Source organism: Siphateles boraxobius, unplaced genomic scaffold (assembly GCF_051911475.1).
Source record: "Siphateles boraxobius isolate OS27281-9 unplaced genomic scaffold, OSU_SipBor_1 130, whole genome shotgun sequence".
Lineage (NCBI taxonomy): Eukaryota > Metazoa > Chordata > Actinopteri > Cypriniformes > Leuciscidae > Siphateles > Siphateles boraxobius.
The window spans coordinates 9689635-9713982 of record NW_027508734.1 but is presented as its reverse complement, the minus strand read 5'-3'; the positions used below and the strand labels follow the sequence as shown (position 1 = coordinate 9713982).

Below are 24348 nucleotides of genomic sequence, written 5' to 3'. Positions count from 1 at the left end.
TAAGGGTGAATGTCATTTATTAAAAAGAACAGATTAAGTTAGCACTTAAGTTTTAAGTAAATGTGTACTTAGATCATTTACAACATATACAACAGATAAAGCTACATAAAGTCATTCACAGAGGAGGATGAGTCGTTTCAATCATCCCTGATTGTAGTGCCCATGATTACAAACTAAAAATAAAAAAAATACAAAAACACCACCATCTAAACCTCTACATCAATGTCACATTCTACTAGTGTTCTTCATATTCAATCAAACAGGAATGAAGCACAATTATTCATCAAGATACTCAAGAATCTCAACAAACCTATCAAGAACAAGTCCAGGTCTCTCCAAATCAAAGGAAATAAATAAGAAATGATATGCATTTTCATGACAGTTAAGCACGTTTTGCATTACCATAATGAAAAGAAAAAATGTCTCATGGTTGTATTTGATGAAATGCCTTAAATTTAGTCTGATTTAAATGTAAAAGAAAATGTTTTACAGTACGTTTTTAGTGTAATATGGAAAATGATTACTGTAAAATTAGTGAATTGAATATTTTTTTTTGACAAAATGCTGAATGTGTGCTTAAAAATGTCAAAAAATTATTTCTTATAACCCTTTGATGTTTGGGGTGAAATGTAACTGTAATGTAATCTTCATCTGTATTTTCTGACACTATTCTTCATTATTTTGATAGCTCACAAATTCCTTCAACAACATGTACAGTTTCTATCACATGCTACACACATGAAACTCTAACCACATCCCAAATAAATGCTACAAGTGTTAAGACAGAGGAAGAAAGAAACTCAAGAACAGTGCTGGTCAATGCATGTTCATAAGCACCATCAAACTTTAGCGGAAGAAAGGAATTATTCAGCATGTTGGATTAATACATTTCCTGAAGGTTTCATGCTTCAAACTACTTTCATTAATTAGAAGCATTCATAAATGCTTTCTTAATACACACTACACGGTATTACCGAGTCTGCTTTTCATTTAAAGTTTGCATGTTCATGCAAATATTGACCCAACCAAATTCTGACTTCAGAGTCTGTACTTAGAAGTAAGTACCTGATGTAACAGCACTAGTAAAAGCACAAAATGAGCAGCCTTTAGGATTTTATATATTAGTGCATCAATAGCCAAAAGTGTACCAATAAAGCTCAAAGCTCATTTCATTTCTTTGTATTACTATGTCACAGTAACGGAACTACATTTCCCATAACTCTTCAGTGAAGCTTTTTAAATGTGGGTAAGGCTATGTGTTGTGATATGTTTGTAGTTTCCTTCACACTTCTCCATCCTCAATACGGGCAAGTTGCCTTTCCAGAACGTCGATCCTGTGACCCTGAGCCAGAACCAGAGCACGCAAAGCCCGCACCTCCGTCAGAATATCAGAAAGTTGGTCCTCCTGTGCAAGAAAGAAAAACAACAAAAATGGGACATAAACATTTAGGCTTATTATCATTTTGCCCTTATTATCCTTTTTTCCAATATTACCTTTCCATGCAGTGTGTAAATACAGGTGTTTGTGAATGTAAAAGGTCTGCAACGTTTTAAAGATCAAAGTGCACGACAAAAAAAGCTATTGTCTCCTTAAAGAAAGAAGATTCTGAACTGCCGAAACGAGCCGTCAGCAACACATTTGCATAATGCCAGTTTATTGTCTTCGTTGGTTGCCCACGAATATCATCTACGTTGACCCTCAAACACTGTAGTTAAAGCTGAGACTGTAAGAGTTTGGTTCATGTTGTCGATATGTATGCTCTGCGAAAGCAAATACTCTTTGCATGCATTTTCTAAAGGATGAGGACTTGGGCTCGAATTGATTCGGTAAACCTAACACCATTGTTCCTGTTCTTTTTATCAAGTGCTGAGGAAGATTCGGAGCTGAAGTTGAGCTGAAGTTCAGGTATGGTAATGGCTGTTTCATTTCCGACTCGTGCTGTAAGCGATAGACCAATCACAACAGACTGGGCCATCTGACCAATCAGAGCAGAGTAGACCAATCACAACAGATTGGCCAATCAGAGCAGAGTAGACCAATCACAACAGACTGGGCCATCTGACCAATCAGAGCAGAGTAGACCAATCACAACAGATTGGCCAATCAGAGCAGAGTAGACCAATCACAACAGACTGGCCAAACAGAGTAGAGTAGACGGATTACAACAGACTGGCCAATCAGAGCAGAGTAGACGAATTACAACAGACTGGCCAATCAGAGCAGAGTAGAGTAGACGAATTACAACAGACTGACCAAAAGAGCAGAGTAGACGAATTACAACAGACTGGCTAATCAGAGCAGAGTAGACGAATTACAACAGACTGGCCAATCAGAGCAGAGTAGACGAATTACAACAGACTGGCCAATCAGAGCAGAGTAGACGAATTACAACAGACTGACCAATCAGAGCAGAGTGGACGAATTACAACAGACTGGCCAATCAGAGCAGAGTAGACGAATTACAACAGACTGGCCAATCAGAGCAGAGTAGACGAATTACAACAGACTGGCCAATCAGAGCAGAGTGGACGAATTACAACAGACTGGCCAATCAGGGCAGAGTAGACTCTCGGAAAGGGTTTAGAGAGAATGAATCCTTGATTGAACCTTTTCAGACGCTGTGAGAGCAGAGGTGATGTTGTATATGAAGTATATTATGAGAAAATAAAAGTGTTTTTTGACCTTGGATGCATGTAAACCTTATTGTAGGAGACCTCCAAAACAAAAGTGGGAACCTTTAAAATAGCATAATAGGGGCACTTTAAACAGGTACATTGAAACTGAATGGTTTAAATCAGACACAGAGATAAAGTAGTGGAAAGATTACATTTACTTGATTGAATTATACTATTTATATGAATGAATTATTGAGACAGAGAGAGGGGTAGGTGTGTGTGTGTGTGTGTGTGTGTGTGTGTGTGTGTGTGTGTGTGTGTGTGTGTGTGTGTGTGTGTGTGTGTGTGTGTGTGTGTGTGTGTGTGTGTGTGTGTGTGTGTGTGTGTAGTATCTGGGCCTGTGTAGCGTCTCTCTCTACCAACAATGAAGCTTTCAGTTTAATTATTCTGATTAGCTGGAAGGTGTGCATTCAAACCAAGCGGCAACCTTCCAGTCGCTGTCTTGAAACCAACCAGCCTTAAAATTCTGCATAATTAAGGGCGTGGCCACTTGAATGACAGGTGGATTGCCGCTGCTGTCACTACTAGCCAGTCCTTCCAGAAAAACGCTGAGTTTTTTTGTGATTGTTGCGGGCAAAAATCCTTGATTATGCGGCCCATTTTCTTTAAAAATGCGATGGAATATGCGGGATATTTATGCAATGAAATTGCGGGAACTTGGAACTTGCAAAAATTGCGGGAACTTGCAAAAATTGCGGGAACTTGCAAAAACTGCGGTTTGATGAAAAAGAGAAAAAAAGTGATTCCCCCGACAGCCTGTTCTCACTAGGCTACTACCTTAATGTAAAGAGTCATTTCTTATTACTTCCTTTGATAAGCAAGCATACTACATCATAGAAAGTGCTGGGAATATTTAATTTCACATCTTGTTTTATTTCAGACTGTAACGAGTGTAAATAGGGTGTGGCCCCTTTAAGAGCTGCGCGCTCCATGTTGAACTGTCTGCAGTGTTATATTGTATGTGCGCCTCCAACACGCCATGTGTGCGGGTAATTTCTGTTTGATGCTACTTCTTTTATCTTATTTTGTTTATTAAGTAACGATGTGACGGTAGAACGTGTGACAGACAGTTATACGAGTTCAATTTGGGAATAAAGAGCGAGTTGCGAGATGCCAATCGCCTCCGTGAGTCTGTCTGGCCTCTGCAATAACTTCAGCTGTGAGCTATCCCGTCGTATAATTGCGTCACTTCATAACGTTCCCATGGAAACGGGGGGAAATGGCGACTCTTGTGTGAAGCAAACGCAACATCTTTCAACTTTCTGCTAAGATATATGTGACTTTTTTTGCAACGAAAATGCGAGGATTATGAAATCATGCCAGCCCCGCATATTTTGCACGGAAATCGGCAGTTTATGCGGCGAAAGTGCGGCGTATTTGAAAAAATGCGGCCCCCGCATGAATATGCGGACTTTGGCTTATTATGCACTAAATCATGTGATCGCATAATCGCGTTTTTCTGGAGGGACTGACTAGTCGTTTGTCTGCTGTCAGTTAGTGTCACGTCACCTTAGCTAATCCCGGCGCCTTTTTGCCCATTTTCGGTTATTCAGTGATGCGCTGCTAAGATGGCGACGGCCTGATCCGCCCACTTTGGGCTTAAAAAACGTGCTTCAGAAACTTACGGGTGACACCACGACACTATGTCTATGTTCCAGTCAGTTTCATCACAATTCTATATTAATGCACTGCTTTTAGTGAAGCACACACACACACACTGTACTGTGCACATACAGACACATTCAGGAGAGAATAAGTGCCGCTGGCTGACAGACAGAAATAGAGAGAATCTACCGGTGGACTCGTAACAAGCCGCCTGACTGTGTATATATTTTCCCAACAAGAAGAAATAGTTATTATTTAAGCGTGAGCTGCGCTACTCTTTTGTTTGTCGAAAAAAGTGTACAATAGACCCCTTTTCAGTTAGTAAACATGGTGAGTTTTTTTGTGGGCGGAGCTTAGGTGAAGGCAGAACGATCCCTCTGGCCGCTTCACTAACGTTAGTTTGCAAGTTTTGTTAGCTTGTTTTTTAACAATGACTGGAGAAAATCAGATTTTATCATAATGTGCAAGGTCACTCACTGTCCAGGACCGCGATTGTTATTTGCAAAAGTTAATTTTAACGGACGGAACCAGATTGGCTGACCCGTACACGCTCACTCAATGGATGGACGATCTGACAGGATTAACGTTAACGCTAGGCTTCCTCCGGTTGAGTGGCCTGACTTCTACACCTATCCGATAGAGAAACAGAGCGTAAATAGAAACTGAGGGCATATAAATCTTTAGATGCCTATAACTATGTGCTGAATGGTCATGTACAAGACTTGTGTGGTACGATCCGCAGTTCTGCCTAGCCAGCGCCAAGAAGACGACAATGTAAAGAGTGACATTACGGTGCTATTTTAATGATGTTAATATATTTTCTAGAAATAAAAATTCCAGATACAGCATATTCATTTTTCATTGATTCTAGCACCCAACACCACAACAAGATGACATTTAACAATAATAAAAAGCTCCTTATTATGTAGCCGAATCTGTGCTGGTTTGTATTTGCCGCCTCCAGTTTCCCCTTTGTTTTGCCTCCAGCTAGCGCCGTGACGTAACTGTGACGTCTGCGCAAAAGGGGTCAATAATGAGACGAGTCCACCTCAGCCGACCCTGTCGTCTCCTCATTTCTCTGAACCTTGTCACAATTGTCACTCACCTCTTTCTTTACTCTCTCTATCCCACCATCTACATCCCTTCCTCCTCGCCCGTGGCCCGGACCCTCGCTCTCCATCTCAACCGCCATTGGGTTTGCTGGCGCAGTGGTGCTGGTGGGACTAGTGTTGGTCTGAGAGAGCAGTTTGGGTCGACCCCGCAGCGTGCCGGATTTGGCTGGAGGGGCCATGTAGCCTCCGCTGAGGGAAACAAGGCCTGGAGGGGCATCTTGTCCTGCAATCCAATCTTCCGCCAACAGAGCGGGTTCTAATCCCGCCGTATCCGGGTACAGATCCCCTTGAAACAGGTCGGACTGACAGTGGGTGGGGGAAAAGAAGAGTTTAATTTAGAGAGATGGTGCAGTTTGATAAACATGCCAATTAATAGGTTGCAAATGGGCAGCTGAACATCGGTTTTCTTCCTTCCTCTTTCACAGTGACACTAGACACTAAAAATACAGCAGTGGGGCAGTACCAAGAATTCACAAAATACCAGCTAAGAATGGTAAATTCAAATAGGTTTCCTGTTTTATTTCATTTCCACATTGATTTCACTTAAAAATTTAAATTCTGTCGCGACTTGCCCTCATGTTGCTTTTTCTTCTGAAGACCACAAAAGAAGATTTTTTGAAGAATGTTGGGAACCTGTTTGACTTGCTTTCTTCTTTGGGACATAAAAAAAGATTTTGAGTTATTTTGAGTTTTGAGTTTCGGTTACTGGTAACTTTCATTGTATTGATCAAAAACATTGAGCCATTTCTCAAAATATCTTTTTTTATGTCCCAAAGAAGAAAGCAAGTCAAACAGGTTTGGAATGACATGAGTGTGAGAAAATGATAGAGAATTTTTATTTATGGGTGAGCTATCTTAAAGCTATCTTAAATATAGCAAAGGGAGGGAAATGAGACGTTTGTCTATTGTTACAAACTGAGCAAATTCTTTTTTTTCGGTAATTGACAGCATTTGTGAATTTCCTTGAACCCATAAAAACCCTTTAAATCATTAAGCTTTAAATGGTTTTAAAAAAAAATCAAAAGAGATTTCTACTCTGAAGTATTAGGATAGATTAGTGTTTGAAGTAATGGAGCATCTGAAGAGAAAAAATGTATCACCTAAATATATATTATTCAAATACCAGTCAGCATTGGGTCTGCCATTTCAGGACATTATAATTACAAACTTGCATGAACACAAAGCTGCCAACTCTCCCGCATTGACCGTGAGACTCATGCAATCGACCCTTTTCACACGCTTTTCTCACGCAGAGAAAAATCGTGGACAAAGAGGACACTGACACTGACAGACAAGACAGAGAAGGTTACTTTTGATATGGAACAAATTCACAGCTGTCAGATTCTGTCAATATTTGTACGAGATTCACACAACAAATAACGCTTTGGCGCTTTGAAATGTGACAGATCGCTGTAGTGTGTCAGTTCAAACGGCACGTGATACTGTAGCGTACTCACTCGCGCGACAACCTCCCCCACCCCCCCCCAAAATACATTTATTATTAAGCCAAGTGTCCTGCACATTAACCTAACTGCAAATGTGAAACATATATTTTAAAACATACCTAAAACACTGAATAAATAGCATTAGTTGCCTGTCCCTACTCTCTAACACTACATTTTAACATGAAATATGATTAAAATCCTTTATAAATCTTTTTTCTTTTGCAATGTTGTGTACCCTCATGGCCCAATGCTTTAAAACATTTTATTAGATAAAATACACATTTTAGTCGTGTCCCCAGGTTTTCACTCAGTCCTGTTAAGACATTCCCCCCATTTCCCAAGACACATCTTCAACAGGATATTGCATCATCTGAATCTTCTGAAGGCTATTTTAAGACCTAAAGTTTCTGTATATTTGATGATATTGTAACTACAACTGGGAAGTTCATGTATTTAAAAAAAAAATTGTGGGGGGGGAGGTTGGGGCGACAGGAGCGAGTAGCGTCCTCTGGTGTATTGATTTATTAGTGTGAATATTAAGCACACTAATCTAGATAAATTTGAAACCGCATCTTTTTCTCTACGTTAGCCTTCCATCTGCACTGATACAATGTTTTTTGTACAGTGAAAACTGAGCTTTTTAAACACGCTCTCTCAAGTGGATACATTTGAAAATACAATTTTCATGTTGTAGTGTCCTGTGTTGTTGTGCCTGCTATTCACTTTATAGCTGTTGTACCTGCTATTTTTACTTTAATATTTCTTGTAATTGATATATTATCTCGTAACTCGACCCCTAACCCCTAAACATATCCCTTACAGAAACTTGTCCAAAACACTAAATTTAGAAACAAGTGAGGTACAGCTGAGCTCACTAGTTGGTGTGCAACAGGTTTCACTATTAGTGAGGATATTAACACCTCACAAGTGTAGGCAAACCTGTAAACACATGGACACGCAATCCTGTTACCCAGGGTTCATTCCTGTTACTAATTAGTTTTTTCAATAAAAAAATGAATTGTGTTTGTTCCATTATTTGTCCAATCGGTTAACAAATTGCTTTATTTAAAAAAATGGATAAACTTTGATCAAACTTTGAGTCACCTTTCAGAAAAATGAACCTTGTGTGCATATATAGTGGGTTTTATGAAAAATATAAATTATTTGAACATGAAACCAACGGTTTCTTTAAAATAAACATCTCCTTGAGGAGAAAGTAATTAGTTAACATGTTTGTAAATCCATCCACTTAAAAACCTTGTAAAAGATTAAATGAAGTTACCTGAGATGAACAAATACATATTTTGAAAAGGTTAAATATACATTATTAGATTCAGTTTTTAAAAAAATATATTTTTTTAAAGTTTTATTTTCAAGGACTATAATAAGCACATGGTACCCATTCTGTGGAATGGCCCATGAGCATATCACCATTTGAACATATTTTTTTTAACAAATTGCAGTATATATGGCTGATAGAGAAACCTGTGCAATTATTTTTCTACACACAAGGCAATAGAGCATTTACAATATGGTATTTTTCAGAGAACTTCCTGTAACACTAAACTTTCCAAGCTTTTCAAACAGAAATTCAACACTTCTATCAGAACAAAGTTCAACTCAAAGCTCTTGTAGATGACAAAATGGAATGGCTTATTAATAGTCAAAAGTTACTTACTAACTTTCCTTCCTGACTCGCTGTAAACACAGATTCAAAACTGAACGCATGAATGCATGCAGAGTGAACATACCTTCCGTGGCACAGTCATAGATATGGGCTCAACCTTTCTCTCATGAAGTTTATAGAACCTGATGGAACAAGATGCAGAACAATGGAGATAAATGCAAGCACTTGAGAGAGAAGCTGTATAAGCTCAAAGTCAAAGCTGAAAAATGAAAATGATTTTTAGCGAATAATACGGTAACACTTTACAATAATGTTCATTAGTTAAAGGGGCATTCAGCAACTCTAGCTATTTCTTCGCTGATTTTCACTTTTGATGTCGCATGTTTTCTCAGCGAGCTCCCCCTACAGCTGTGAGGCGTATATTTCACAACAATGTTGTAAAAAACTCACTTGCGGCACTCTCCTCCCCCTTTCTACCGCTGCTCATGTGCATTTGTTATTATCGGAGCCGGCCAACTTTATCATGTGGAGTATGTCTACCGAGGTGGGTAATGCATCATACACATTGAGGGCGGCGTGTGTGTTTATGTCGAATTGCCATAAAGCAGTTTGTGTTTCTCGCTCGTTCTCGCTTCTCACGAGACTTCCTATTTCCAACTTACTAGGACGTTAGTTCACCTGATGCAAGGTTGGTTTTCCGCCTGGAACGCTGGGGGGAGCCGGGAAAGTCACCATTCTCACCAGAACAGGTTATTAAACCATCCAAATGATTTCTAAACGATTTTATTAAGTTGAAATAGTTGCCGAATGCCCCTTTAACATTTATAAACTGCCTTAGTTAACATGAATTAAGAATGAACAATACTTTTTCAGCATTTATTAACCTTATAGTTAATATTAATTACAACATTTACTAATATGTTATTAAAATCTTTTTTTTTTTTTTTTACATTAGTTAATAAACTGTGAACTAACAATAACAAACAATGAACAGCTGGATTTTTATGAACTAACATTAAGAAAGATTAATAAATACTGTTATGAATGTATTGCTCATTGTTAGTTAATACATTAACTAATGTTAACTAATTAACCTTATTGAAAAGTGTTATCAATAATAGCCTACTTGTTTACAGTTTGTTACTCAGAGTTACTGTACAGCTTCTTAAAAAATTAGTAAAAACAGTGAAATGCAAACTCAGAATATTAAGCAAACATACAATAATAAAAGATGTTATAATAACACAAATATACTTCATGTATTTAATCTCACTTTATTAAACAATTTCTTTGCTGCTCACCTTGAATGATTCAATTAAACCATACTAATAAGAAAAAATTATTTTAGATAAACATCACATGCGTTTTTGTTCTTTTTTAAGAACAAACAAGCCCAGTCCAAGTGAGAAAAAGTAATTCAAAAGTAACGTGGCGCATTACTTTCCATAAAAAGCAACAAGTAACGCAATTAGTTTTTAGGGAGTAACACAATATTTGAACACATTAATTTTAAAAATAACTGTCCTTAACATATTTTATAATTTTATATTATATATAAATATATATATTATATATAGTATATTATATAACATTATATATTTTATAATGTTACAAAAGATTTAAAATAAATGTAGTTCTTTTGAACTTTCTATTCATCAAAGAATCCTGAAAAAATAGATGTATCACGGTTTCCACAAAAACATTAAGCAGCACAACTGTTTTCAACTGATAATAATAAGAAAAGTTTCTTGACCATCAAATCAGCATATTAGAATGATTTCTGAAGGATCATGTGACAATGTAGACTGGTAGTTGAATAATGTTGAAAATTCAGCTTTATCATCACGAATCACATAACGTGTATATATATAAATTACATTACAACTTATTTTAAATTGTAACAGTTTCACAGTATCAATGTTTTTACTTTACTTTTGATCAATTAAATGCAGTCTTGGTGAGCACAAGAGACTAAAATCTTAAAAAATTCTTATCAACCCTCATTTTTTTGGTATGTTGCCGCGTGAATATTTTTCAATTTTTTTTGTGTGTTCCATGGAAGAAAGAATGGAATCACACGAGGGTAAGAAAACATTTAAAAAAAATTCTAAGTCAAACATCTCGGATAAATAACCAGTCAAACAACTTTGGCACCAAACAAAACACTGAAGTTGGAGTTGCCACTGAAATGTTCTCAGGGATTCATTAATGCATTATTAAATAGAAAGAATCAGGACATCGAAGAATGACACCTTAGTTCAGTTCATACCTAGCTATTTCACACTTGTTGACATCTACTCCTCGTTTGCTTAGGAAACCAGCACCTCTCTGCGGCTCCTTACTGCTGTACAGACTCAGGAAATGAACAAACGGTGACTCATCCGTCACCTCAAAGTAGCGAATGGTACAATCACCCTATGAAAGAGAGACGGTCACAGACAGTTGAACTACATTGGATTTCAGCAATTACCAGTTCTACTTTTATTACACGGGCCTCTGAGACACACGATCTATGGTATGCATCAAAGTACCAAGGTATTAACATCTGATACCATCACTGTACCATTTACCACCACTTAATTTACATGTGCTTGCAGACTCTACATCTCGTACGCTACCGTTAAAACGTTTGGGGTCAGTAAGATATGTTTTTTGGTTTTGTTTTGTTTTCCTGAAAGAAATTAACACTTTTGTGCATTAAATATATCAAAAGTGACAGTGTAATCTTAGTAATCTTACCTTCCCGCACAAGTAAACCATGTTGGTGTCTGGGTCATAGAATGGAAGCAGAACTCCATTACTGGTGTCCATTTCCTGTGTAACCATTGGCTCAGAGAGATCTCTCTGAAATGCACAGAAAGAACAGGTAAAAAAACATATCAATAACTGAACCAGACAGGCAACATCTGATAGAAGTAAGCTCATCTGATTGATTGATTGATTATACAGATGATTTCATGCCAACTAAAATAATTGGTGAGTGTCTGATTATTGATGCATGTGTCCCGGGGCCAGTTGCATAAACATACAGTAGCCGCTAAGTTAAGACTGTAGCTGAGTCCCAATTTAGAGGCTGCACTGCTATCGAAAGCCGATTGCATCACCGCGGCACGTTGAAGGCTGTCCCAATTCGAAGGATCCTCCAAATGCATCCTTCGTTTCTCGGGCCATGAAGGATACAACACATGGATCCTTCGCGGCCTAGTCTACCACAGAATTTATTGCATGCCGGTGACGAAAGGATTTTTTGTTTTTGCTTTACTGTCACTTTACTGTAAAAATTGAAGCAGTAAAGACATTTCATGCATCCTTGCCAATGAAAGTATTAATTTCATTAAAAAATAATCTTAAAGGTGCATTGTGTAATATTTAGGAGGATCTGTTGACAGAAATGCAATATCATATACATAACTATGTTTTCAGTGGTGTATAAAGACCTTACTTAATGAACCGTTATGTTTTTATTACCTTAGAATGAGCAGGTTCTGTCTACATACACCGCGGGACCCCTTACATTGAAATGCACCGACATTTTTCTACTGTAGCCCTAAACCAGGGGTAGGCGAGTTCGGTCCTAGAGAGCCGCTGTCCTGCAGAATTTAGTTCCAACCCTAATCAAACACACCTGAACAAGCTAATCAATGTCTTCAGGATTACTAAGGCTATAGGCAGGTGAGGATTTTTTTCAGTGTTGGAGCCAAACTCTGCAGGACAGCGGCTCTCTAGGACGAACTTGCATACCCCCGCCCTAAACGGACAAAGACGTCACTATGTTGTTCTTCATGCAAAGAAGCTAGCTAAAGTCAGTGAATAAAACACTGACACAATGATAAACAAGTTACAATAATATTCAATCGATAATAACGATTAAAAAATAATATAAAATACGATAATAATATATCGTTTTACTGAATAATTAAGTAAACCTAATTTCTTAATTTATCCTTGTAAAGAAACCTCATTGCTGAACTGGCTACTCTCTGCTGTCTCAGACGACATATTTTCCTGTCGGCCACCATAACTTCTGTTGGTTGCAATTCGCAACCTCACCACTAGATGGCGCTAACAATTACACAGTGCACCTTCAATAATCCTAAGCTTGTGAATTTTAGTGTATATTATTTTCGATTATGAATTACCAATAAAGCTTACAGTTGGAAGACAATCAAGTTTCTATTAACAGATTCAAGCTTCACCACAGGCTCTAAAGGATAAAACGTTCTTGCTGACCAATGAACCAATGATTTTCCTCTTAAAAATGCTCTTACTGTGTCCCAGAGAGCAAGCTGTCTCTCACTCATGCGACTGAAGCCGGTTGTCAAGATTTTCCCATCAGCCAGAAAGACGGCCCTCATTGGCCTGGTCCCCTCATGAGCCTTCTCCCGTACCTGAGTGTGACATCGTCAAATGACAAGAAAAATCACATATCTGTGCAAAAACACTGATCTGAAAACACTGACACATTCCTAAGTGACCTGATGCAAAAAACAAGGACAGTTTCAGGGCTAAGTCTAAGCTAACTGGAGACTTTTCATGTTTAGAGGCAACCACAAAATTGTTGTTTTCTTATTGATTTATAAAGTTGTTTATTAAATTATTGATTTATAAAGTGTTATTTAAATAATATTCGTTTCAATAAAAGTCGGTCGTATCTCAAACGGAACTACAGTCACATGTGACACTTCCATTGAATATGAATGTTATTTTCACATTATTAAAGGTAGGGTAGACAATTTCAGAGAGGCTAGCAATAGCAAGCTTTGAAAGAATAAAGAGCAGCTGCTCAAACATTGGTAGAATAATTGTATTAGTCCTCAGGTGCACTTAATGCCCATGTTTATATTGAACACCTGTATCATCTCGGCCTATTAGGAATATGCTGACTATCGCACTGAAATATACTGTATCTACACTACCGTTCAAAAGTTTTGTGGTCAGTAACATTGTTTTTGAAAGACATTAACCATTTTATTCAGCAAGGATGCATTAAATTGATCAAAGGTGACAAAACACATTTATAATGTTACAAAAGATTTATATTTAAAATAAATGCTGTTGTTTTGAACTGCAAATAAGCATATGACAATAATTTCTGAAGGATCATGTGACACTGAGGACTGGAGTAATGATGCTGAAAATTCCGCTTGGCATCACAGCAATAAATTACATATTTAAGTAGAAAACAGTAATTTTTCAATTGTAATAATCTTTCACAATATTACTATTTTTACTGTATTTTTTAAACAAATAAATGCAACCCTGGTAAGAATAAGAGATTTCTTTCCAAAGCAATCATACCGAACCCAAACTTTTGAATCTGTCTGTGTTACATTGCTTTACAAACCCCCGGTTGGGAAACCTTGATGCAGAAATTTAAGGATGCAGGAATGAACAGGCTGACCTTAAGGACAGTTCCCCGCCGGGGATCAATGACTCGTAAGGATTTGTCTTTACAGGTGGTGCACAGGATGCTGCCCTCTCGGTTCCAGCTCACGCTGTATATCAGGTCAGGATGGGCGTCACTCAGCTGGTACACCATCTCCCCGGTGCCCACATCCCACACACAGAGGACATTATCACATCCTAGAACATGGGCACACAAGATCAAAGGGTTACACTTTATTTCGATGGTCCACTTTAGACATTCTAGGGCTGTCAAAAGTACTGGTACTACTAAAAAAAAGTTGATGGTACCGGCACGCTGCTAGACGCTGCTTTGAAAGGCTCTCGTTCGTGTTTGTTTGAGCGCTCTCTGAGCGTCAGAGGTTTCTATTTACAGCGTGTTTTTACCAGTGTTGAGCATTGTAATGAGTCACAATCATATCTGTTGAGCGTGTGAATGCAGTGGCCAATCAGAGGTGCTATTCAGTAAGTTAGTCAGAATCCGCTGAATACACATGAGGTTTTGTTTTGTTCAAGGTTCGCCGCATGCTCCTGGATCCTTTTGACCAACAAAGTGTAAATACAATATAACAAGGAGATTCACTCTACAATCAAGAAAGTTTTTTTTTATTATTATAATGGGAGTTTTCACAAGAGTGCAGAATTTAGTGAGCTTGAACTAGAGATTGATAGTTTTAATGCTTATAAAGGGAGGATCTTCTCTTGCTTTCTGTTTATTACCCATTCACAATCTCAATACAAGTGTGAATTTCATGCTGCTCAGTACATGGAAATATTTCTGGACTGACAACCGCATTTAAATGCGCCATTGAATCGGAAACTGCGATGATTGACAAAACAAAACAGGACAAAATTTATTAAAGTACTTAATTCAGCAGTTCTTGCTCTGGTCCCGAAATTGGTACAGAGACATGCCATAGAATAAGTTGACTTGACATGTAGTTGCAAGGATGCTTATAGTCAGTAGTATGTCTGTATTGGGAGCATTAAAATAAAGTGTTAGCAGATATTAAGCTGACAGTCCACTAATACTCTAATGATTGTTAGTGGAGATGTGGTTGCAAAGTTACTTATAGTTAGAAGAATGTTTACAGTGGACCATCAGATTAAAGTGTTACCGATCAAAGATGGCCAAAAGATCAGCAAAACATTTTTTTTGACCAGTTCAAGAGCTAAGATTTGCATCTCAGATATTTACATGCTAATGCAAATCAAACCCAAATCTTTGTCTGGTTTTGCACAAACCTTTAAATCAAAGCAGTTTAGCTTTATATGTTACTTCTGTACAAGTGTAGATGTGTAGACATATCAACCCCTATTTCTTAATTATATGGAAATAAAACAATATAGACTTCTAAAACCACTTTTTGTCACGCTTATTCATTTGTCTGCCTCAAGAGTGTAATGTCTTCAATTATCTTCATTTGGTGGCTTTTCTCAACAAATATTGATATATGCAATTAATTGAGATTCACTTAATTACAGAATCAGCCTATGCAATTTATTTTTAATCGATTGACAGCTCTATTGTCTTTTCAGTTCTTTGAAGGTGCACAAAACCATCAACAAACTCCAACATCCAAAATTAGGGCTTGAGAAAAGATATAAAGCAGGTTTAAAAGGATCTCCGGCTAGTTTGCCAAATTGGTCTAGATATGATGTCAATACCCCTCCTAATTAAGGCACTTGGTTAAAAATACCTGAAACGCTTTCATGATTAAGAAAAATAAAAAAGCGCGATCACTACTTTTTTTCAGCTTTTTTGTACTATGGGCCGTCGACTGTTGATGACGCACGACGGTCCTGAGCGCTAAACTAAAAAGGACACGTCAGAGGCGAGCGTTCGCGGGCAGTTCAACACACTCTTCTACAGTTCATCGTCGGACCCACCTAGAGAGATGAAATGCCACATTGTGTGGCTGTTGGTTGTGATGCCCATTCGAAGACAAACGAGAGTGGTGATTTGACCTTCCACTGTTTTCCTAGTTCTGATGCAAAGAGAAGAAAACAATGGGAAGATGCTTGTGGGCGAGTGAAACTCCCCAATTACCCGCGGCTCTGTTCTCGACACTTTAGCCCTGATTCATTTAAGGATTTTGATCGCCGACAGCTGATGAACGAGCTCATTGGGGTTCGTGGTTCTTGCGGAACGGTTTGCTTACGTTCTCTGACTGAAAATATCACTGTATTGGAACTGTCACGGAGAAAGTGCTAAAGCTCCACAGGTCGTATTTTTGGTGGAAAATATGTAGAAATGATCATTCTTTCTAATTGTGCTGTAAACATACTGTCCAGTGACTAATAAACAGAAACAGACACGACTGAATGTTATCTTTTTTTGTGAAATAATGTTAAATACCACTTTATTTCAGTGTGACTAATGTGCAACCTTGACATAAATTAACTATGATCAATGTATCATTATTGTAAAACTGTGGGTTTTACCGTAAGCAAACGGTCTTTACGGTTTGCTTTTCTATGCATTTTCTTTTTTGCATAGTAAAATAAAACCTGTAGCTGTAACGTTAGTTTGCCTTTGTATGCCAAATAATTCTGTCAGATCAATACCTTAACCAAGTTCGAGTTATTTCTTCCTATTTAACATATTTTCCTCATATTTTGCTGGTTTAACTGAACTTGTAGGGTCATTAAAAGTCAGTGCCCAGACATTTCGCTCGTTAATTGAGGTAGTAGTTTAACCTGATAACGTTAGTGTTTACGCGCCTTCTGTTTGTAGCGGCGCTGGGACCAGTCTACGTCACGGCCCAGAATGCAATGGGTAAAAACAACAATGGCGACTTACAGGTAAAAACTTTATTTTAAAATATCTCGCTACAACGAAAACATCGGGTGTGTTATTATATCACGTTTGTGGCGCAAATGGTATCGATAACCCAATAAGACTAAGTTGTCAAACTAGCCGGAGATCCTTTTAAGAGACCAGAATTAGAGCACACTCCACAAATAGAGTGTGCCAGAACAGACTTAATCCAAACACTGTGAGCCGCAAAGTATATATAGACAAAGGAAGTGCTTACCTGCAGTCAACAGGATATTGAGGGCCGAAGGGTGCCAGGCTAGGATGCCCACTCTTTTACTGTGGCCCTCGAGGGTCACAGCAGCTTCAGACATAGGAGACGTAAGACCTCCGTCAGGAATCTGCCAAACCTGTTATGGACAAACACAGTGTATCTCTTTTTAGACATTAAAGAAAAAGTATACTCTGCGTAAAAGTAAAGTTCTTCTCTGTCACATGATCCTTCAGAAATCATTCTTATACGCTGATTTGCTGCTCAAGAAACATTTACTATTATTATCAAAGTGAAACCAATACAGATGTGGTGTTTAATGTTTGTAGAAACCATGATAATAAAAAAAATTCAGGATTCCTTGACAAAATAGAAAAAGTCGTCATTGTCATTTCTTATTATTATCAATGTGAAAAATTATGAAAAATTGTGATACACTACCATCCCAAAGTTTGGAGTTAGTGAGATTACACATTGAATTGATCAAAAGATTTCTATTTCAATATATCCTGTTCCTTTGAACTTTTTATTAATGAAATAAAATTGAAATGAAATTGAAATCCAAATCAGTATATTACATTGATTTCTGAAGGATCATGATGTGACCCTGAAAACTGGAATAATAAAAAGATAATATATTATATATAAATATTTTACATTATATTGCATAAAATATATTCAAATCAATTTAATTAAAGAATCCTGAAAAAAAAAAATCACGATTTCCACAAAAATAATAAGTAGCAAAAACATCTTTAACATTGATAATAATAATAAGAAGAACCACTGTTAAAAATTGAGCAGCAAATCAGCATATTAAAATGATTTATGAAGGATCATGTGATTAATGATGCTGAAAAATCAGCTTTGGCATCACAGGAAGGGATTACATTTTAAAATATATTCAAGTAAAAAAAAAACAGTCGGTTTAAATTATAACAATATTTTATAATAATACTGTTGTAGACTGTTTTCAAAAACATTTAAAAAAGAATTATTGCAAACTTTTGATTGGTAATATATGTATAATATATGGGAAATTGTGTACAATATTTCTACATCGATTTTTACAAACTGTTTGGTTCAAAAGCACAATTTTAAGGCATATTTAAATAATTGAAAAATAATTCGATTGAAAAACGTACCAAACACTTTTCATTCAACAAAAAAGACAACATGTACCATGTGAATCTTCATGTCTTAATAATGCGATGAATATTTATAAAGACACCTTATTCACCATTCATAAATGAGGTGTGGGTTTTGTCGTAAAACAAACCTTGACAGTGCAGTCCTCTGAGGCACTGGCAATAACGTTGTCATCATGTGGGCACCACTGCACATCCAGCACTGGAGCGGCGTGTCCACACACAGTCGGGGTGTTCTGGTCCACTCTACCGCTCTAGTGGTTAGAGAAGTAAAAACAATGTGAGCTTAACCAATTTTATGGAAATGTTGGTTTGATTATGCAGACCACTCTAAATCCTCATTGTTTTTGCATATCGCAGAGAGAGTGCATGCCAACCTTGGCGAGCGGGAACACAAGAAAGGCTCCGCCTCCGCCAGCCTCGATGACAACAGCGATGAACTTCGGATTGGCAGCACAGAGCGGACCGTCCCACGTCACGCGTGATACTCTGACATCATCAAGGCAATGCTCAGCCTTCCAAGCCTGGGCGAACACATGCCTGAACTTACTCTGCCTGACAACACCCCTCCTGAAGGACATGACTGTGGACACACAGTTAGAAGAGGTCATTAATGATTAAACCAATCATGGAATAGTATTTTATGAATATTACATTGAGCACAAGTAAATCATGTTAAAATAAGTAAAATTAACGTAAAGCAAAGCAAAAAAACAACTGCGTTTTAAGAAAAATAAATGCAAGAAAAAAGACATTGAAAGAATAAAATATGCAAATATTGCAATCACATCAATAGGTTAAGTAAACATCAATTTTAAAGGGGTCATGATATGAGAAATCAAATTTGCCTTGATCTTTTGACATTAGAGGTCTTTGTATCATTAAAACATCCTGAAAGAGCTTAAAACGTCCTCCTGAAAATAAACAAAGCATTTATTTAATCAAGCTCCAAAAATGGCTTGTTTTGATATTGCGGGATCTTTGGCGTCACACTGGCAAATTAATTTGCATATGACTGCCTCCAGAGCAAGACATCGACAAATAGTTAATCTATAGGCCTAGTCCCCTTAATTTACACAACACTTTATACAATACAGATTGTTTCAGAGCAGTTTTACAGAGATAAACAGGGAAATTATGCGTTTCGGCTGTTGTTCAGCTGAAGTCAGTTCAGTGTTGATTTAGTTCTATTGTAAAGATCATCAATTCTTAAATTAATTTCATCTATAAAGCAGTTCTGCAAAAAATGATGTCATCGTCCAGCTTAGTTCAGTTCTCATACAGCAGCTTCAAGTACAGTCAGATTAATAATATTAAGTGTCCCCAACTAAGCAAGCCAGAGGCGCCAGTGGCAAGGATGGTTTATTTTAATTGCGACCCGGATCGCAATGCAGTGATGTTAGCCAGGGTTGAAAATAATCATATTTCCTCACATACTGTACATTTGTTGTTTTGTACTAACATTATCAGTGAACCTCAAGGAACATGTGGGTAGTTGAACACAAGATGTCAGTAGTGGGGCATGTTGTCACACTAGCCTTAGAGGCTTTTAAACAAGATTTAAATAGTAAACATATTAGGAAAAATTATAAAATTCATGTAACAGCAAAGTAGGTAACACAGCAATATCAACTACAATAAACATGCATAAATACCCTGGTCCGTTTTTGGCCATAATCTCAAAATTAATCTGATCTATCACGTAAAATATGATTTCTACTTTTTCTGTTCTATTGAGCACTAGGTTATTAGGTCAGATAGGCTTAAGAATTGAGGTAAAAGTGAGAGCTCCTCTTGTCCAGTGCAACTCTATACGCCTGCAGATATCACGTGTCTGAGACTGAACACGACACAGCTAAAGTCACAAACCATCAACATTTAAGCTCTGATGTTTGGTTACCTTCCATAGACTTAATTCACAGCAGCGGCATCTTTGATTTTTACAGGAATGAAAGCGAGGCGGTGAGGGATAGACATACATCTCTTCAGTGGGTTGTGCTATTATTTAATGTGTTTTTGGATTGTTCTGCTGATGAAACACTGCAAAAATATATTTCCAAGACATTTCAGTGGACAAAACGATCCAGACAACATGAGTGTGAAAAATGATAAGTGATCTAGGAGCTTACCGCGGGTACCATTGAAAACAGTAAGTTTATCCCTCACAGCCTCGCTTCATACCTGTCATGGCGCTGCTCTGAATAAGGTCTATTACACATTCACATTCTAATGAGATATTTTGACTATATATTTGGATAAATTAACCCTCCCTAAACACTTTTTGTCTTTAATGTGATCAAACTAGAATCAATAGAGACATGCCAAAAGGTAAAACCACCCGTAAACATCTCACTATAAATGGCTTAGTACTTTGTAAATCCTAAAGCTCTGACATGTGAACTGTGGTCTAAAGGTTGCTTTCCAGGAACGAGTTTTCATGGGACATTCCTGTGCATCTTTTCCCAAAATTCTGCATCCACTGCAAATTTTCTTTTGCACAAGAAATTTTCTTTAATTACATTACACTATTTTCGTCTTAATCTATTACAAGAGAATATTGCAGAATGGCTTGCTTCCCACAAATGAAAAGTTATCTAAAAAGGAATGATCAGATGTTATTTTTTTAACATGTTATTTGTTTTCTTTTGTTTTGGCCTGGTCACAGTCCAGGTCTCACATTAAACTCAAATGAACTGGGAGACATACTTTCAACAACTTATAAACTGTTTGAAGCCATTAATATTGAGTGGAAAACTTCCTGTTACAAGCAAGAAAAGCAAGTTTACCCACAAGGCTTAAACATTAACAGAAAACAAAGGGGAAGGCTATTCATGTTAAGATACTTTATCTACATTATTTGTGCAATTCTTGCTCATTTTCTTTCCAGTGATTGATGGTTAAGACCATCATTTATTTATTTTTTTTAAGATTTTTGACTTGGCAGTGTCTCCTAAAAAAAACTGGATGAGAAAATAATCGATATTACAAAATGTGAAATTAAAAAGTGTAAAAGTCACTCGTTTTTTGTAAAGTAACAGTCTCTTTCCTCCCCTGAGCCCATTAAGACAGACACTCAATGTGTGCGGTGGGTTTAGTGGGGGGTAATTGGGAATGAATGAGGGTAAGTCACGTGAAAGGTATGATAGAATATGATTGGTTCACGCGATAAATCCCGCCTCTTGTTTTCGTGCGCGTTCTCGAATTGGCCTGAATGAAGACATTAATGTGAATAATAATTAAAAAGTAAACAACTCAGATACTTTTAGATATCACCGCTTTATCGTCAAAATCAAACTTGTAATGGCCTGAAAAAATTGTTTTTTAGTGAGCAATCAGCCTGGTGATGTTAAAGGTACGTCATCTTCGTGTCTGTGACCAGTGTTTACAAGCTTGATGACTGCTGAAAATAAGTTGCCTATTAAAATGCTGAGTATTAGGCCTAGTTCACAAATAATATTGTTTAAATTGTTACTGCTAGATATTATTTGGGAATAAATGTAAAAATGCGTAAAAACACGAAGTTGACTAAATTTATACTTGTTTTTAATAAATAGAACATTTCACAGTTAGTGTAAAATACAAAATAGAATTGTATTTGCTCGTGTTTATTTAACCAGGAAAAGTAACTGTAAAAGCTAGGGACAATACATTTACATTTGATTTAGCTAGGCCTAAAAATGTGAGGACTTTGTCTCCTTTTTTTAAAACCTCACCGCACACCACATATAGCTATAGGCTATATATATATGGGCTGCTGTTACAAGTAAAGGGGTCGTGAACGCATAAATGCGGATGACAGCCACAACCGCAAAAATCCACTAATAACATAAATGACATATGAACTAGTTACATTCATTCGTACCTCTGTTTGGGGGTTTCCTCCTCCTCCTTCTTCTTCTTCTTCTTCTTCTTCTTTATTTTCTTCCCTTTCTTAGAAAAATGTGCCGAAATCAATAACGCGATTCCGGGTATAAAATATGATCTATGTAAATGCAATGATCTATATAAACTACACTAATCCTTTGAGTGTGTTATCGCCGGGATATTCTGCATGGTCAGGTGGAACAGATAACGTTATATCCAGTCAATTTGAGCAGGCATCGACAAATTAATACCTATAATTGACAAATATAAGTGCACAATTGTGTGTTTTCAAAAGATATACAATGGTGGAAGAAAACTGTACAGTTCAGAAAGTTAAAATAAATCAGGAAGAGCGTCGACACCGGTGAAGGAGAAAAGATGATGGGTGGTAAATTCCTTAGCGAATGTGCTTAGAATTAAAAGCAGCGACGTGTGAAGCTCGCCATGGTGAGCAGTCAACAAAATGGACGGCGATACGCCTTTTTGACGTAATAAAAGTCCCTTTCTGAGGGCTTTGTGAAAATTCATGATTTTATTATAAATAACCGAGTGAACTACGAATTAGAAAATGGTTAATCAATATCTATGTATTCTGCATGTTCTCAAATATTTTTTTTTTGTGAGGGAAAAATTGCAAACAAAATCTCCAAGGCTATTTCTTCCATTTTCTTCCACTTTCAGAGGCAGTTTTTTGTAAACACGAGGGACTTTTAATTGTAATGCAGTGCTATGCAGAATGACAGTCATGTTTAAATTCGAAATAAAAGTCTAAGTTTCCTGCACTAACAGCCAAGCATCGTTCGTGATGGAAATAAATAAATACCATACCATACCATACCTTAAAGGGACTGTTTGGCCATTCTCACGCAGTGAAAAAAAAAATACCACTAACAAGAAAGAGCAGGTTACTTTTGACATTAAACAAGGTCTCAGCTTTCAGATTTTGTAAGTTGTATTACGAAATTCAAGCAACCGTTTTGGTGCTCTCATGAAATCAAAATGAAAGTTTTTTTTTTTTTTTTGCTTTTACTATAAATATGTTAGTCTTACTGTTATCTATAAGCTAATGTGCTCCAAAACAATGACAAAATCCCCATTTAGAAGATAAAACCATTTATTACGCTCACTTCCGCCAATATAAATCAATGATTTTGATGACATCACTCTGCACTTCAGCTTCTCATCAAATTTTCTGTCCAATCAAATGCTCTCTAGAATCTGAAGCGCTACTATTTTCTACATGATGAATGGCACATAGTGCACTAGGAAACGAATGCAAACCGCTAGTGATGGGATTTATAGCTCTTTGAGGGGATCCGGATCTTGGCGATCCGTTCCTTACAAAGAGCCGTTCAAAAGAACGGCTCTTTTGGCTCTTTTTAAATATTTAATCAGTTTTAAGAAGCCAGCTTGAGGGCATCTCAGTTTATCCTGGAAATAATCACTGGGAGGAATGATGAGGTGAGATTTGTAGTCAAATAATTTAAACTCAGATATCACACACCAATATCTGAGTTTGAATTTTTCTGAAATATAGATTATTACCTCATTTGTCATGTGTGGACTATATACCATAGGGTTGCACAACATCCCTCTGTTTAGAAAGTGACATCACTATTTTGGATTCACCTTTAGTACAAAGTGTGTGTATGTGTAAAGCTATGTTGACTTATGTTATTCATACAATACCTACTCACAAATAAACATAAAAAACAAAGCCGGCTGCAATGAATTTCTGTGCAAATCAGCTTTTACTACAAACAGTAACACTTCCACACAAGAACATTGTTATCACACAAGAACATTTTGATTAAAAAAAAAACGGCTCTTTTGGCTCTTTTTAAATATTTAGTCAGTTTTAAGAAGCCAGCTTGACGGCAGCGCGCACAACTCCGCTCCTACCCAATGACAAAGGCACGTAGGTTTTTTTTTCCATTGGAGTACTCACGTAAAGGATGGGCGCGCATGCACAACTACTATCATCATGCTGTTAGGCAGTAGTACCCCTGCGCTGGGTGCGCCCCTTCCCCTATAACTGAGGAGCTAATTTGTGTGCATCTGTGTGAAACACGCATAGGAAAAAAAGAACGACAGAAAGAACGGCTCCCCTCCAGCCGCGACTCGGCTCCCATCGTTCATGTTTATGAGCCGTTCAAAAGAATCGGTTCGTTCACGAACGTCACAACTCTACAAACCGCTGCAGCGTCCACACAGTCTGCTCCGGTCCACGGACACGATAGCACAGAGCAGATCATATTCGAATATGAAACATATCAAACCTATTTGAATTCTGCCCCGAATACTGTATTTTAAAGTGATATGTAGAAGATTAGGATAAATTGCTAGAGTAGCCTACTGGGGGAAATCACAACCGAGCTGTGAAAAAAACTAAACACTAGCTATTGTCTGTTTTTTTTAAAAGGGAGGAGCTGTTCGATA

The 24348-nt window shown here is 37.3% G+C and overlaps 2 protein-coding genes across 2 annotated transcripts in view; both read right to left on the bottom strand.

Moving 5' to 3' along the window:
* On the bottom strand, positions 1-22366 carry coro1b (coronin, actin binding protein, 1B). The gene is made up of 11 exons (XM_077227788.1): positions 21908-22366; positions 18423-18628; positions 18177-18299; positions 16907-17036; positions 13867-14048; positions 12734-12853; positions 11205-11309; positions 10735-10880; positions 8590-8647; positions 5387-5695; positions 1-1405 (listed from the first exon to the last, which is right to left on the bottom strand). The coding sequence occupies exons 2-11, from the start codon at positions 18624-18626 to the stop codon at positions 1283-1285; spliced, it is 1500 nt and encodes a 499-aa protein (XP_077083903.1). The 5' UTR covers positions 18627-18628; positions 21908-22366; the 3' UTR covers positions 1-1282.
* LOC143736968 (uncharacterized) overlaps positions 1-24348 on the bottom strand; it is a 76942-nt gene that overhangs the window by 4568 nt on the left and 48026 nt on the right. The window lies entirely within an intron of this gene.